At 30.8% G+C, this 17,965-nt stretch overlaps 2 protein-coding genes across 2 annotated transcripts; one reads left to right on the top strand and one right to left on the bottom strand.

Annotated features, from left to right (window-relative positions):
* Nucleotides 1-2,310: 2,310 nt before the first annotated feature.
* Nucleotides 2,311-4,353, bottom strand: LOC119668429 (membrane-bound alkaline phosphatase-like). Its single transcript, XM_038077926.1, has 3 exons — nt 4,274-4,353; nt 2,980-4,133; nt 2,311-2,801 (listed from the first exon to the last, which is right to left on the bottom strand). Exons 1-3 carry the CDS (start codon nt 4,341-4,343, stop codon nt 2,460-2,462), a joined length of 1,566 nt encoding a protein of 521 aa, XP_037933854.1. The 5' UTR covers nt 4,344-4,353; the 3' UTR covers nt 2,311-2,459.
* An 11,277-nt stretch (nt 4,354-15,630) lies between these two features.
* Nucleotides 15,631-17,379, top strand: LOC119685821. Its single transcript, XM_038100208.1, has 3 exons — nt 15,631-15,832; nt 15,899-16,478; nt 16,539-17,379. Exons 1-3 carry the CDS (start codon nt 15,691-15,693, stop codon nt 17,377-17,379), a joined length of 1,563 nt encoding a protein of 520 aa, XP_037956136.1. The 5' UTR covers nt 15,631-15,690.
* The last annotated feature ends 586 nt before the right edge of the window (nt 17,380-17,965 follow it).

The following is a 17,965-nucleotide window of genomic DNA, read 5'->3' as shown; positions in this document are numbered from 1 at the left end:
AATTGTTCTGGTTTTTGACCCCTTGTTGATAGAGAATGCCTTTTCAACTCATTTAATATCTACAGAGTCTTATTCTAAATTAATTGAATTTGGGTCAATAGCATTCTTCTTTGATTCTGATTTTCTATGCAAAAGGATAGGATTTTCACTTTTACAATTGATGGACTTCCAGTTTTTGTGACTTGTTTGGCCTGCAAATGTGTGACAGCTTTTCCATAGTCCTTTATATTGTCCGGCTCACGATAACAAGTTGTTGTTATAGTTGTTGGAATTAAAACTAGATTTCTCCCAATCTCAGCAGGTCTTCTTCCAAGTTTAAAATGTTGTAAAATGTCTAACTTATGTTCCAAGGAAATTTATTTTCGCATTTGACTCAGTTTAATACCTTATAAAGCAGAAATTCACCTTTCCACTTTACCACACAAATGTTAACTGACATCCTTTAACACAAAACTTAATAAATGTAAATTCCCTATTTAAAAATATGACCTATAAGAAATAAAATGGAAACTCCCTCTGTACGCATATATTAAAGAACGCCACAAATCGAAACACTACAGACACAATTCGAAGCCAAAACTTATTTTTTTTTTGGCGATGTAATTCAAATCAACGCAAATCGGGGTATTAGTATATAATTATTTGATATATTTGAATTAAATAATCACTGTTAGTATTATTTAAGAGCATATTTATTTATTTAAACATAAATTTTATAAAATAATATAAGAACTTTCGTTGAATGTGGTTTATTTAGATGTGTATTGTAAATCTATTTTTGCTTTTTATGAATATACCAACGTTTGATCTCTTTTATGGCCTCTATGGGCTCAGAACGCGTCTATGGTCTTCGCAGTTGCAATTTGACTCGGGGGAAGAGAAAAAAGTCACACGGAGCCATAGCTAGAGAGTACGGTGCTTGGTTGATGATATTGGTGAAGTTTTTGGGCAAAAACTGCGACACAACTAACGCTGTGTGAGCCAGTGCGATATCCTGGTGTAAAATCCATGAGTTTTCCTTCCATAAATCTGGTCTCTTTTTCGGAATGGCCTCATGCAAACGACGCATAACGGTCAAATAATACTCCTTATTGACCGTTTGACCGTCCGGAAGGACACCATAAATATCGAAGAAAACAGTCAGCATAACCTTGATTTTGGACCGACTTTGGCGTTCTCTTTTCGGTTTCGGCTCACGGAATGGTTTCAGCACCATTCCGTCGATAATTGTTTGGTGGGCATGTCAAATTCATAGAAATAAAAAAAATTTACCGATTAGATAAGCGCGGGAATTCTAAAATTAAAATTCTCGTTCTTTTTTGATCATAAGGTATCTTAAATTCGGTACTTAGTTATATACTGTTAGTTTACATTTTGGTGCAAAACCAATTTGGAAATATATCTGATAATTGTTTTCAGTGTAAAATCATTTAAGTACAGTAATAAAAACGTTATTGAATTTTCAGTAATGAAGTAGTTTAATCTTGTTTTAAATTATTTTCGATTTCTTTTAGGTAAAACTATTTTTTTTTGTTCTTACGACCTCGTAAAAATATTAATTAAAAAGAGAAAATCACTCAATATTTACAGGTTATATTTATATTAATTATATTATTAATATTTTTTTAAATTGCATGAGATTAAAATCTTTATTGTACACATAATATTCTTCTTTTTGAAAAACTGCCGAATGAGTGAAAACAGACTCTTTTGTGCATTTAAATTGCACATGCGTTGGTAATACTTGGTTTTAACGTTGCAGTAGAATTCACAAAAGAATTTTTTCAACACGGGCGGATCTAATAAACCGTAACAATAAATCACACAAAGTTGAAATCTCCAATCGCCGTGTGAGTCACGGAGGTGCTCGTATGATTACATACGGACCAACAGATGGATAGACAGCACTGAGTTGTGAAGTACGTGGAGTGACTCTATCTTCCCATCAAGTGGCTTTGTTGTAGATGATGCTCTTTTTGTGTTCATGTTTTTTAGTGCTTTCAACATATTGCAATTTAACGGAAGTGGCAGCTTACACTGCTGCCAGACAGGATTTTTGCTTACTTTGTTTAGGGGCAATAAAACTACCAATCTACGAAAGCAATACTTTGCATATCGTGTTTAGCACTTTGTTTATGCAAGTATATGTCAAGTGCAAGTGTATATGTGTGAAGTCTTGAAAAATATTACTAAAATCAAAAAACCCCACATACTCGTATACAACAGTACGAAATTGACTTTATTTACAGCTATGTTTATAAGCTCACCATCATGAGCACCAACATACATACTCTTAAACATTCTATGAACTTTTTTAATTAAATTGTAAAAACTACAAGAATGTGTAGTCTACAATCATATGAGCATGTAAAAATAGACTTTTGATTAATAACAGTAGAGCTGATGTTCTTAAGATACATACACACATAGATGTACATATCAAAAGAAGTTATAAGTAATTATTTATTAATAATGTTCTTTGTGAATGGGCCAATATTTGCTGCATGTGCCATGAGAGCTGGAATGCTTGTTTGTTCATAATTTCCTGTAAAATAGTGCTCAAATGGACCTGATGCAAAAACACCTACATCCTCTCCGCCATGTGTGCTTGCTGACAATGGCACTGTTGTCATATATCTGTGATTTGGATTATTTAAGTTGACTGTGCTTAAGTTAAGTCTACCAGTTTCTGTGGAGTATGTCTCTGTATAGCCTGGACCATTGGCATATGAGAGTATAGTATATGGCAGACCATCATCTGCGTTAGATGGCGCTAATCCAAATATGTTTTGATCACGGTACTAAAATTCAAAAAACAAATCTATTAAAAATATAACTCTAAGTTATTATTTTTAATATTAAATTAAATTCTAACGCCCGTTTTGACGAAAAAAGCTAAATTCTTGATATAAACTACTGTTTTCAATAAATAAGTTTTTATCGAACAGTAGTAAAATTGCAACAAAAATATATACTTACTGGATAACCATTTATTGTCATTGTATGCGCATGATTTGAAGTTACCACAATTAATGTGTCTTTTGTGCTTGTCATATTTTGAGCCAATTCCACTGCACGTGCTAATTCGACAACATCCTCTAATGCTTTATGCGCCTTGGTGTCGTGATGAGCCATATCAATTTTTGCACTATCAACAAATAAAAAGTATCCATTTTCACTTTTACTCAGAACTCGTATTGCTGCTTCTGTCATATCAGTTAAAGATGGTCTTGCATTTGTGAGATATTCACGTTCCAGATCACCGTGATAAGGACAGTGTGAATTACTAAAAAGCCCTAACAAGTATTCACATTTACTCAAGTCTACTTTTTGTAGTCCTTTTTTCGACCAAACATAATTTGCTAGCAGTCCCTGAGATTTTTTCTCACTGAGCCATTCCTTAATGAGATTACGTTTATCTGTACGTATGCCAGGTAAACCTTCTTCATCATTTGTGTGCACATCGAGGAAACTGCGACGTCCACCACCTAAGACTACACGCAAATTACGACCAACAGGTCCTTCAATTAATTGGCGCGCAATATCCGTATTTGTTTTGGAACTGCAACCACTTCTTTCTACATCCCCATCAGTTTCCCAATCTCGATTCGCAGTGTGCGCATAAATTCCTGCCGGTGAACCATATGTTACTCGTGCTGTTGTTACAAATCCTGTCCATTTTTTCGCATCTTGCGCCCATTTCGCTAGACTCTCTGTATGTGTGCTTGTGTTGCTAGCTTCATGGCAATCATTACGTTGCACTTGTGCAGTGACGCCTATTGTTCCATAATTGCTCTTTACACCACTTAAATAGGCAGTCGTTGTTGAACCCGCATCAGGTACGCGCTGGTTTATAGCGTAAGTCTTTGTGAGTCCAATGTAGGGAAATTTTTCAAACGATATCTGCTTTGAGCTATCGCCCATCAAACTACGTGCTGCCGTGAATGTCTGCATTGACATGCCACCACCCAGAAACAAAATTATATTTTTAGCTTCATTGAGATTTCGTTGCACGGTTTGTGCTAATTTTTCCGATAGTATATTTTGTGCTTTATTCATCCAAAACTCTGTTGACATCTCTTCAGCGATGGGCGTAAAATTATATGTGGGTTTATATGAGGCACGTGGATGTACTGTTAATATTATAATACATTCATTTTAAAATTTTGTTTAAAATATTTTTGAAACTTTAATTAATACAAATATAATTAGTAATATAAAATTACTAATTCTCAGTATCTGATTGATTTTATAAAACAATAGCCTTCTTTACCTTCATCTGCAGAGCATTTTGTGAGAATCTGTATCGTTAAAAGCACACAAAATAAAATAAAATTCCTCATATTATTTTCGATTTCGATTGTCCAAAATCCACTTGTAAACTGAATAAAATCACTTCAATTTTATGATTTTTATTAATTTTAATTTACAACAAATAAACAATGAAATTATCAATAATATTTCCGTCTAGTAAGATAATATAAATCCTAATTATATATTATCTTATAGAAAAGAAATGATAATCTTATCATTGAATTGAAAATAATCTAAGAAAATTGGCTTTTTATTTGCGATATCTTGCTAAAAGACATAACTATTTATTGATATAGTAATTAATAATTTTAAATAAGAAAAAAAACGAATCAGAAGAGAAAGTTAGTATTGGTTTTGCCAAATTTTGAATACACTTTACACAAAAATAAAAAAAAAGTTAATTTATTATAAAAAAATTAAAAATATTTTAATTACAAATCAAATATTTCAAAACTATTTAAAAAAGAAAAATATATATAGCCATAAAATTCCTAATACCTCAAAAATCTTTTTTCCAAATGAGAGAATTTTCCTTTTATCACTGAATGCATTTTCGAACAAAACGCACAAATTTGCTAGAGCGTGTAAGTAAGAAATATTTTTTTAATTAATAAAAACAATTAATTAGAGGCTTTTAATTGACTCAATATCTTCTCCTGCCTGAAAATCGTTGTTCTTCTCCTGAAAATCGTTCTTCACTTAGTTTGTCTTTGATGTGCTTTCACTTCCAACCACAGAAAACAAGTGATCCACAGAAAATAAGAGGTTTAACATTGCCCGCCGATCGCTATCCCGAGGAAACTCGTGCTCATATGCAACGTCTTTAAAAGCGATATTTATTGACCCCATTATATAGAGTCAAGTGTTTATAAATACCGTAGTAATAATATAAAATCATTACAGAGTTACATACGACAAATGATTCATTTTTTCAATGAGTTAATTGCTCAATATATAATAATTTAAAAAATTTTTTCACTTCATTAAACATTTTTTTGATATTGTAAATTAATATACAAACTATTTACAAATTATTATAATATAATTTTCGATAGTTATTTTGAATTGTGAATAATTGATGTAATGAGTAGCATGAACGCATAAAAATTTTTTAAGGTTTTAGTGAGAGATTAGTGAGAAATTAGTTTATCTACTAAGAATAGCAGACATAGTTAATTCGATTTGTTTACTCATATCGCATAAAAAAACATGCAGTTTATATGTACTCTGACACAGGTTTCATTATGTTACAAACATTTTGATATACTTAATATATCTTTTGTTTATAATAGTATGTAAGGTATAAAATTAGTACTAATAAATTACTAGAAAAGTATTTTCGGAAATTAATACTTCCTGCTAACTTTGCAATAAAAAAAAAATTGTTGATTGAAGTTATTATCTTAAACAATATATTTATATTAATAAACGTTAATAAAACATAAAGTATTAAAATAAAATAACATTTCGAATAGCTATATTTATAAATATACAATATTACTGCACAGTAATAGTAAAAATTTTTTTTAAAGAGTTCCATTGCAGTTACTAAGAAAGAATGTAAACAGATTAAGTGTTGATAAATAATGGCTATTGAAAAACATTTTGGAATACTAATCAAATGTCATCAAAGTCAAGTAAATAAACTAGCTTACTTACAATCCATTCTTGCTGAAAGATTGGTTTCACCTAGCACATTCGCGTTTTCGATATGACTTTTTATTGCCTTTAAACTTTTCGTTATAGACAATTTATTCACTCCACGATGTTTAATGCTTTCAATTATTAAAAAATAAATATGTGCTCGATATCCATGCAAAATTAATATAACTCTGTAGAATGACATCTAGTACAATCAAAGTATGGACTACTTGTTAAAATATGAGTCCTTCGCTGCTGAACTGGTGGCTGGTAACTATTTTGAATAGGAATTTTATCTTTCTTAACTATTATAACAAACAACAACGATGTCTGCCTGGAGATTAGACGAAGAATCACCTTTGCCAATAGGTGATACTGGGGACTCTGTAGGATATTGGGGTGTGTAGCTGTTTCTAAACAGATAAAATTTACGCTCATCCTACCAATGCTTCTATATGGCGATAGGGGTACTAGAAGTATTTAAGCACTGTTAGTTTTTGAGCACTGAGATTTGGTTCTCTACGAGTTGGTGACGACTTCCATATTCGTCTGAACCATAAGCTAAATAAGCTTTATCACGATATTGATAAAATTCAACCAATTAAAAAGAAGAAAGAAGAAGGTGGTTGATGCGGCAATTGGAGAAAGAATGTAGACTGTAAAGGTAGACCGTATTTTCGATGTAGTGATCAAGAAGTTGAGAGAGCACTAATAGTACTTACAGCAGAGGCGCCTGGAGAGAAGTGGTGCTTCAGACTGAAACCCGATAATGGGTTGTTAAACGGCTATGCTATTCAGTATAACAATTTTTATTTCAATGAATCTTGCAGTCACACAATAGTCGTTTAAAAAAATTTTCTTTTCCTGTTAGCGGTAGCATTGATTTTCATTTTCAAAGTCCTCACAACCGTTACGGTATCGGTCAAACTAGCAGGAAACATTCGTTGTCCCTTAAATAATTTATACCTATAATTGTGCGCCAGCCAAACCTAATTTAAAACGGAATTGTACACTTACTCATTGTCCCTTCCCATGTTTTTTTCCACCAAAGTACACAAAAAATATTCATTAAAATAAAGTGTCCACTCACAATAAAATGTTAAATAATTTCTCTCAAATTTTGGCAGAGAATACTCCGCATTTTTCTGATCATAATTGCCGCTTATAATAATTTTTATGAAACCTATCTCATCGGATCTGGAAGAGACTACATATATGGTATTGCTGCATATTCTTAAATTAAACTTTATATTTAATGGAATCATATATTAAATAATTTATAAATTGTTATAATTATTAAGTATTGAAGAGTATATATCTTTTAATAGCTTGTTCATCGGCATTACTCAACTTTTCTTCTGAAAGTAATAGTCACTGACAAGTTTTATGCAAATATATCACAGACACAAAAGTTTATATTTCATGTACTAGAAATGCAATTCCATGGCAACAATAATTCCATTTTCCATGCACTTCGTCCCATTGTGCCATATTATTTTATATATCTCCTTTGCAATATCCTGTGTGTCTGTCATCCCAATGATTTGCGTTTCATTTACTTCACATATTTTTTTTGTTTTTTGTGTTTTGTATGGTTTATAACAAATTTTTTGCTACTTGTGACCAGATATGTATATTCTCTGTGCTGCAACAAGTTTTGGTTGTTGCTGTTAGAAAGTTTCTGGAACATCTTGTTTGATTTTGACTTTTGACAGAAACCTAGAAGTTGCTCTTTCATATGTTTTAGGTTTAATTTATTTTTGCTGGAAGCCTGACAGCAACAATACTGTCGATGTTGCCATACATTTTTTATGCACTTATGTTCCAGTTTCTTGTTTTCAATTTGGATGAATTTCGAAAAACAAATAATGTGGTTGGCAGATGTGGATGTGGTTCAGTAAGCAGCACTGTGTAACTCTTCTTGCTCCAAATAATTTCCTTCAAGAACTGTTACTGTTGCCAAAAATTTTGCTCTGATGCCAAACAAAGTTTTGTAAGGAATTATTTGTTTTCGTATTTAATTAGAGGACATTAATTTTACTAATATTATTTAATCGATATTTGGTTATTCTTTACTTTCTTGTTAATTGTTACAAATCACAAAACATTAGTTTTGCTGCCAAATGACAGTCCAAATTGTGTGTTTGTTGTCCTGTGGACAAGAATTATTAATTTACTTTATGAATGAGTTAATTTCTTATTTAATAAATATCTATAAATTTGTGAAAATTTATTTATTAAGACAGTCGTAAAAATATTATTTAATAACGAGAAAAATAAAGTTAGCAGTTGTTATATAGTAAGTTATTAAAACTATATTCAATATGCTTAATAAGTAATTAAAATGGATATTTTGTTATTTTTTTTTGTACTTTTAACTGAGTTTAAACAAAAATATACTATTTCATATCTTAGTGTACTTTTATCTTTTTAATTGCATTTACAAATAAATCTTACAATTTCATCTTTTCCTTCATTAAAAGTATAATTTGAATGTTCACCATATTTATAATTATAATCTTTTATTATTAAATATATATTTGTTAAATAAAATATATTTAACAAATAGTTACTGCATAATCATAAATAAATTTAAAATAAATTGAAACTGAAGAAGTTTAATTGCTGCATTAATAAATATTTCACAAATTTATTTTGATGTAAAAAAAATTAAAAATTATTTTGAGATTTATTTGAATAATTTGTTTAAATATATTTTACAAATATTGAATGTTTAATTATGGTACAACATTTAAAAAATTGATTGATATTTATTTATTTCGAATATTTACACAATTTAATCATTGGCAAACATAATAAAATTTATTCAACTTTAATTTTTTACAATTAAAAATATCTTTACCAATACAAAAACTGAATAAAACATTTAAGAAAAAATATTAAAATGTTATATATATGGAATGGATAAATTATATATGGAGTACTACAATATCCAATTAATTCAGTAAAGTATTTCTACACATTTAAAAATTACCATAACTTAGTTCATACTATTAAGAGTATAGTAAAAGTACTTAATTAATAATTTGCTAAAGTTAATATTGTTTTAATAACTCTTTTTATGTTCAATATAATTTTAACTCTTAGCTTTCAGCTCGACTTATATAGTAATAACTCCTTGCAATAAAAATGAGGGTATATCCTTTTTGCATAGATGCGCACCTATATATATATATATATAGATAGAACACCATTTCATGATCTGGTATATTCTTTCTGAAGGACTTTTTTTTACAAATTCTTTTATGATGATTTATTTAAAGATCGATAACCAATAAAATTTTAGTAAACAATATAGAAGCATAAGTCGCTTACTAAATTTTAAATATATATACGTATATAGTTAATTATTAAATACGAAAAATTTTTAACTGGAACAAGGTGTTGGACGGAAGAGTTCATTTCCATTACCCTAATTTGGTAATTTATCAGACAATAAATCTTTAACGATTTTTAACAATGCATATCTCAACATTGATATTAGTCCTCAAAACTACATAAAGTGAAAACTATGTAATTAATTTTATGGTAGCTTAAAAAATTTAACATTATTTGCTAAAAAAATTATAATGTACAGGCAGGGCTTATGTCTGCACTTATCAAATAACAACAAACAAACTTATACGAAAAATTACCAATATTACAGGGAGTCTCTTTTAGCATATGAGAACTTAAAATGATAATATTCGTACAAGACAGAAATATTGTTTGAATACAATTTTTTTAATATGTTCTGGTAAATAATTTTATCGCATTTATTTTTTGAATATGATTTCTGGCATATGTCCGCCGGGGTAAGAAGTTACAAGGTCCATTCGATCAGTCAGATTTTAGACCAGTTTTTGCAACAAGACCACTTCTGGAAATAAAAGTTGTTACCAAATTGATATCGCGCGGTTGGTCTTTTTGGAACCAAATTTCGTCGATACTTAAGCGATTAATTTTTTGAAATTGCTGATAAAAATTTAGGCAATATGGCTCGATAGTGTTCACCATTCACCGTAACGGCTGCTTCTTCCACATTTCGAAAGAAATAAGGACCGATGATGTCAATTTTAGTGGTAAACCCTACTAAACAGTCCATTTAAAAGGAATAATGGTGATTCGTTAAAGACTTGAGATGATCTTGAGATGATGAGCTTCATCACTAAACACAATTATTCGTCAAAGTGCTTTAGTTTAAATGAAACACAACTGCTAAAGCGTTCTTCAATTCGAACAACCAAACAAGAAAAACGCTATTCGTAGCGCAAATATATATTACGCTACCTAATTCTTATCAAATATTTTCTTACATATTCCTCAAAAGCGGAAATAATATTTTATGTGAGGTATGCAGATCTGAGGTCAATTATTGCTTAGTCTGATCAAGTAAAGAGGGGTTTTGAAGATACCTAGTAGTTAATAGAAAGTGAAAGCTAGTGCAGCTCAAATAGCTTCAACATAGTAATTAAATTTATTATATATATATTTTATATTAAATAAATTTATATATTTTAGTAGAGAGTGTAACTTTCATTAAAAACGCTTCACTGATATATAGATCAATGTATATTAAATTAAACTATTTCTTGATTCCAAGATAGCATGTAAAAGATGTTCCAAGATTGGAACTGAGTAACTTCAGTTTGTTATTGGAATAAAAACTTTTTGATGTATTTATTATTCAGAACCTTAGAACCCTATAACTTTAATAACCCAAACTTTGTTCATACTTATTGTGGAAAGAAAGAGACTAGAGTAAATTTGTGAAAATGATATCGGATACCTTATAAATATACAAATCCTTGATTAACTTGGCGAGACAAATTAATATAATTTCAACTAGCTTGTCCTTCTATTAACGCAAGTAGCCTTTCAGCTGTTGTGTTAAAAATATAGTAAATAAATTAATTAGATACTAGTAAGTCGGAACATTATGGTTAATATACAGAACCAAATGACTTTTTTTCTCAACTAAATTATGTTAATATTCAACAGCTTTGGCTTCAACAAGTTGGTGCAATAATGAGGTTGGAAACATTTGATGGGCTCCACAACATCATATAATGATCCTGTGTATTTATCATTAGATTTATAGGATCTCATTTCTTTCGATATTTTTTAATTGGTATATGGATAATGTTTTGCTCGAGGGAAACACGCGAGTCTATGTGTAATAGACTTATTATTTCATTGACTTAATTCTAATATACAAATGGTGAAAGAGTATAAGACACGTTTTTTAAGTCCAACATTATGTTGAGTTGCACATATGTGACAGATAAGACACAGACAAACCAAAGATCCTATATGCGCTGAGTTATTGCCGACGGGCTCAGTTGCTCAAAAATTTCGGATTGACTTTCATTCGAACCAACGATGTAGCACATATTTCTGAAATCGAATTCAAAGATTAATGGTATACAATTTTCTTTTTTTATTATTAATTATTTACTAATTTACAAAGTTATAACGTAATTATAAATTACATCTAACTAAAATTTATAGAAGAACTTTATTTTATTTATTTCTTTTTTTTTGTGTGGGGAAAGGGGGATTTGTGGAGGGGATAGGGTGTAGTGTTTGAAGCTAAATTAAAGTATACATATTTTTTTTTATTAGTTAAATTTAGGAGTATAAATCAACAGATTGGAGATACTTAATTATAAGCAGAATGTTTGATTTTGAGGGGTCAACTAATAGGTTGAGCAAATTTGTGTTTCCAAATATAGTGTTTCTATATTTTAAGAGATGCGGGCATTCGGTAAGTATATGTTGCATTGAATATCAAATGTTGCAGAACGGACAAGAGGGTGGTGGAAATATTTAATTATAAGCAGAATGTTTGATTGACTAATATAGACTAATAGGTTGATCGGGTTTGTGTTTTCAAATATGGTGTTTCCGTGTTTCGAGAGATGCGAGCATTCGGTAAGTATACGTTGTATTGAATATGAAACGTTGCAGAACAAAAAACAGGATGGTGATGATCTGTTTAATAAGTATGAGTGGGTTAAATTGGTACGTCCTAGTCTCAAGCGGATGTATTTGGTAAGTAATGCTCGTGGGAATTTAAGGTCATGTTTAAAAGGGGTGAAATTGACAATGGAAGTTTTATTGAAGTTAATTTTTTTATAATGAGAGGAGGAGTTGTCATAAAAATTCGGACAATTTGCTTTAAAGATGGTATCTAAATAATTGGAGAGGTCTGAGCTATTACGATTTTCAGTAAGTATGAACTGATATTTCCAATCATTTTTAGCTGCCTCATGGGCTAGTACGTTGCTTAATTTACTTTTTAATTAAGCCATTCTTAAAGATTTAATCATTATTTTATGATTTAATTTTACCTTAAAAATCATGACTCTAAACAAAAACACACTTTACTGAGGCATAGGTAATTTCAGTTATAAATTGTTGGATGCTGTTTCTATCAGAAAGTTACATTCAATGAAGGACGTAGCTTTAAAATACAAAATAAATTTCATTCCAAATGCATATATCATTTTAGGCTCTCTTGAACTATTGTAAAACTCAAAACCATTCTCTAAAACCAAGATTAATTATTGATTTAATTATTTCAACTATCCTAGTGAACCCATCATATTTTGAATTTTTGATTTAAGCACAAATTTGTTTTGAATTATTTTTTGGTGTTCCAAGTTTCCACAGACAATTTTTGGTTGAAGTAAAAACAAAACAATTTATTTTGTGGCTGGGGAAAAATTTGCATATTTTATGGTGATAAATAAAAACTTTCGTAGTAAATTGAAACCTCTTTTTTGCAATTTCACTTTATGTTTTAAACATGAAGTGGTCAAGCATTTTTATTAAATATTTGCTAAATATGCTAAAATTTATTTAGTCAAGTTTTTGTGGTCTCTCAGTGAAGCGCCTGTTTTTGCATAAAAATGCATGTTTCATGCATTCAAAAGGACAAAAGAGCTATATAAAATAATTCAAGAACAAATATTTTAGTATCATAGATCAATCTTTTTTCTTGTTTAATTTAATTTTTTTTATTGTTTATTTGTGGTTTATAATACATTGTATACTCTCTGATTTATATTTACATTGAAATTTGTGGTTAAGTATGTTAAGTAAGGGTATGTTAACATAAAAATTAAGCTTTGTTATAGATGTTTTTATTATTAGAGCACAGTACGTATTGATAAAATTTATACAATTTTATTAAATAAGAAAAGTTGCTATATAAAAATTTATAACAATTATTTTTCAATTGATAACAGAGTTAGGTTTATACATTGAAAACCTACTGACAATTTTCTGCTGACAGTGATTGCTCTTTGCCCATTATTTGAAACAACCATGCATCACTCCATTAGACATTTCTATCAAATAATGAATATTTTTTGCCAATTTAAGCATTTATTCTTTACTCTCAAATTTCATTGTTACATTTTATTGTATTTGCAAAATACGAAAATAAAATCATAGGACTAAAATTAGATAGTTAGAGAAGTCTCTTTATATAGTTTCAAATGAGGCCGATGACTCCTCTACAGACTTTATTAAAGAATAAACAGAGTGACGAATCATTTATGGATTAATGATAAAGACTGTAGACAAACTACGACCCTTTTTATAACTTTAATAATATTGTAGATTAATTGGCACTAAGTCTACCTATTTTCTAATTTTTTGTAGATATATATCATTTTGTTTTAATATACGACTATGATTGCTGATAACTTATCACTTTATATATAATTTGGTGATAGTTTTTAGTATACTTTGTCACAAATTGTATTATATTTAAATTGTTTTATTTTTTTGAATGCAACGAAAGGTCACAAATATGTATTAATATTATTAATTATTGATATCACAGTGATAGCTATAGTCTGTTAAGAACTGTTAAGACTTGTCTTCCGAAAGTTTCATTCAGCAGTATAGCTAATATTTCGCAAAATATAAAACGTAAAGCTTTCTCTAAATTACTAATTAATAATGAGAAAAATATAGAAGTTTGAAATGTTAAATATAGAAATTTTAATCTTTAATTTTAAAATATATTTTATTTTCTTTATTAATCTTTTTACAATATGTAAAGGAGTTCAAAATATTTTGGTCACAAGAGTGGCTAAACCAAATGATACATCACTCATTTTAACAGTTATTTTCTTCCATTGCTCCAAATAGGATAATAAGCCTAATAGTGTTCATCTTTTGTTGATAATGAGTCTTGCCATATCATAATATATCGTAAGATATCACCAATGCTCAGTGCACTGAATAGTTAATAAATCTAGATCTTCTTCAGCAATTTTATAAACGGTAGCATAACTATCTTAGCTGATTTAATAATGACTACGTTTTAGCACTTCTGTTACAGATCTATTTCTTATCAAAATTCTTCACAGTTTTTATTAAAGCGCGCTGTGATAAATGATTATGTCGACCATAATCTACTCGTAATGGACAAAGTGTTTTTTATACAAAGCCACTAATTTTAGTATATTTTTATATTAATTGTTAAGCGGTTGTTAAACGATCCATATTGTAACTTGACAAACCTAAGCTAAGCATAAGATCCTTTGCGTAAAAGGTTTGTTTGCCACATTTCACTGACATAATATTGTTAACATCGTATAACGAAATAGATATTCATTTAGTTTTATTTTAATATTCCTTTTTTTATAAAGCAAATAAAATACTAAAATAAAATTTGTAATGATGTACTGGGTTATATGACAAGAAAAAATGTCTTGCATACCTATTTGTCCAAGCCATGGATTTTTATTCATTTGCCACCTTATGATAAGCTGTATGTTACAATTTTGCATAAGATGCATTCTGAAAAACATGTACGTATAATGGTTAAATGCTGTCACTAATAATTTTTCTGTGACATTTATATCATAATATAAGCCATTTATTTCACAAACATAAATAATTCCACTCCTTTAAACAACAGCAGAGTTTAAATTTATAAAAACTGTTGAATGGTTAGCCAACATTCAGTGTAACAGAGAAATGTTAAAAAAGTGGATTCCATTTAAATACTTAGCATAGCTGTAAGGAGACTGTTGTTCGTTACAGTCGCTATCTGCTGGGATGCTGTTAAAATCTTATAAAGCAGCGCGCACTGTCACGTTGATGTCAGTTTTATTAAATGTCTGTTTACAAACGGTAACTGTTGCAAAATGCGGTTGAACAGGAGTTACAGTATGAAAGTGAAAAGCATTTACCGGTGAATTGCTATAGATAACATTCTTTACATTTTATTATAAAAAAATGATTTCTCATATGAATACAAGTTTTTAAGTGTGTTCGAGTTCGTGCGCTGCAAGTCATTGTAATAGTGAAAAGTTTACCATTGTTATTTGAAGCAATTTTAATAAAGGAAAACGTGAATTCTCTCGTAAATCAAAAATAAATACAATGAAAATCTTGAATTTGAAATTTTGTGAAATTTTGTGAAAATTTGAAAATGGAAAAACTGTGTAACAAAAAATCCTATAAATTATAAAAGCACTAAAAATCTTGAAAAAGCAATAAATTTCAATTTTCTTTGAAAGTGAACACATTTGTTATTTTTTCGCTAAGCTACCCCCTTCAACACTTGACAACTCCTTTTTTATTATTAATTCTGTTTGAGAAATTGCAACAAATTTTACACTTACGAAGAACATGCTTGAAGCTGCAACTTGATGTCGTTAACTTTTTGCAATCGAAAATAGCGTAAAATACGCTTTATCGTTCGAGTTAATGACATCCGGTGAATGGGATTTACGTGCTTTAAAGGCACTCGAAGAAGAGGAACAAAAAGAATTTCTTGCATTGAGTCAGAAAAGTCTTTTCGAGCCACCATCACCACCAGCTGGAACACAATCAACAACTAAACAAAGTCATTCTCAACAACAGCAACAGCAACAGCAACAAAAACAACTGCATCAGCATTCGCCACACTCCTCACTATCGTACGCTCAATTACATCCACATTTACTTAAATTACCAACTATAAATGAATACAATTTAATAGCAAAGCGCAATCAGCAAAATGCCAATTCGACAGGTCGTTTAAAGTTTACACGCGCTCTATCACTTTCGGCGCATTCCCTAACAGGACGTGGCAGTGGTTGTGCTGGTGGAGGCGCCAGTAGTAAAAAGAGTAAACGTAAGTGCGCTGCATCTAAATCAATTGGTTCACTTTCACCGCCACAATATAGTGCCTCCCCAGTGTATACACCACCCCCAGTTAGGCGCTGTGCCACACTTCATTACACGCAACCTGTGCGTAAAACTTTTAAAACCTTGCAGCAATTGGAAAAACAAAAGCAAGAGAAAAAAAAGGAAGCTGCCTTAAAAAACCATAAATCGCCACAACTGCAGCGTGTTGCTGGCACCAACAAAACATTTTGGAAATACGGCGCTAATTCAACGGCAGCCTCTATAATTGGCCAACGTAGTTTGTTAAAACTTAAGAAACAATCCGCTGATCTTGAGTCAAACACTTCAGACGAAGTTGGTTCCGAGGAAGCCAACACCACCGAAAGGCAGGAAAGCGCACATAAATTAGCTGTGCATCCTTCCTTACTAAACGACTACGACGATAGTGCCACTGATACTGGGTCTTGCACTGTGCCATTTGCAACGGACTCTATTGAGATGATGCGTCTTATGCTTTCCGCGGCTACAACTGCCGTTACAACTCAGCCTGCCGCTATGGCAGCTTTAGATTATCTAAATCCGCCACCTGATATTGCTGCCGGCGCAACTAGTGGTACCGAACTCAACGACTACAGCAAGTTTGCTAACAACCAATTCCTTACACTCTCACACTACCCAACACATATTCCACCCTTGGAACCAAACGAAACTGTTGCTTATGAAGCTTTTCAAACCTTTTCACGCGGCAAAAGCTTTTCTGGCCGTCACGGTGGTGCCACACTTGTACGTGGCAGTAGCTTAATAGAAGAACAACATGTTGACAGAGATAACAGCGCTGCTATTTTAACACGCAATGTTAATGGCAGAAAAATGTTAAAAGCGACGTCTGTTGATACACCAGGTGTTGAATATGCTGGCGGCATACAACCAACAACAATCATAACAAATCCTATTGTGGAAGGCATTAAGACCAGTACGGCATCGAAATTAAGTCATATGTGTCACTTAACTAAAACTAAAGCTCAAACGAATCTACTGCCAACCGCTATGGTGGGCTTACGTTTTCATGATAACCCACACAATACGAATATGCATCATCAACAGCAACATCATGTCGCTGCTATGTTATGTCAGGATATCACATCAAACAACAGCAGCAGCAACAGTCCACCTAATGCAATTGACGATGAACTAGAACAACATATCAAGCATTGTTCCTGCTCTTGCAATCACATGGGCTATGGTAATTCCATGGACTACCAGGTGAGTATGCATGAATGGTTGTAGTTTTAATAGCTTGTTGACAAGGTTTTTTGGAATTTCAGTACATCTGAACAGTATATGCAGAATGTAAGTTAGTGTGACTATGAGCGAGAATTTGTATCTGTGCTTTTGTGTTACGTACCAAAATATAAGAACTCGCTTTTATGGTCGTGCACTTTCGTAAATGATTCTTGTGGTTATAATTATCTTGTTAAGTAAACTCTTCTGTATATGTTGGTCTCCGTTTTGGCAAATGCAGTTTTTGGCTTCAGTATTTCCCACACATTATTTTCTACAGCATTTCATATTGTCCTTGTTGTTGTTTAAAGGTGTTTGCTTATAAACGTAAGTGCAATTAATTTCGGTCTTATCAAAAGCACCTGATGCAGGAAAGTAGGAAACGAATTAATGTGCAAGGAAGAAACCTTTTGCATTTCCCACACTTTTAATCAGCAAATAAATTGGAACATGAGAAATTGGTTGGAAAATAATGATAAATATTTAACAATTTTTATTAATTTCATTACATTCTTTTTTATTTAAAATGAATTAAGAAAAACATATAATATATTTTGTGCGAATACATGCTGTACAGTGTATGTATGCTAAA

The sequence above is a fragment of the Teleopsis dalmanni genome, chromosome 1 (assembly GCF_002237135.1).
Source record: "Teleopsis dalmanni isolate 2A chromosome 1, ASM223713v2, whole genome shotgun sequence".
NCBI lineage: Eukaryota > Metazoa > Arthropoda > Insecta > Diptera > Diopsidae > Teleopsis > Teleopsis dalmanni.
The sequence above is the reverse complement of the archived record's forward strand: the minus strand, read 5'-3'. Positions and strand labels throughout refer to the sequence as shown.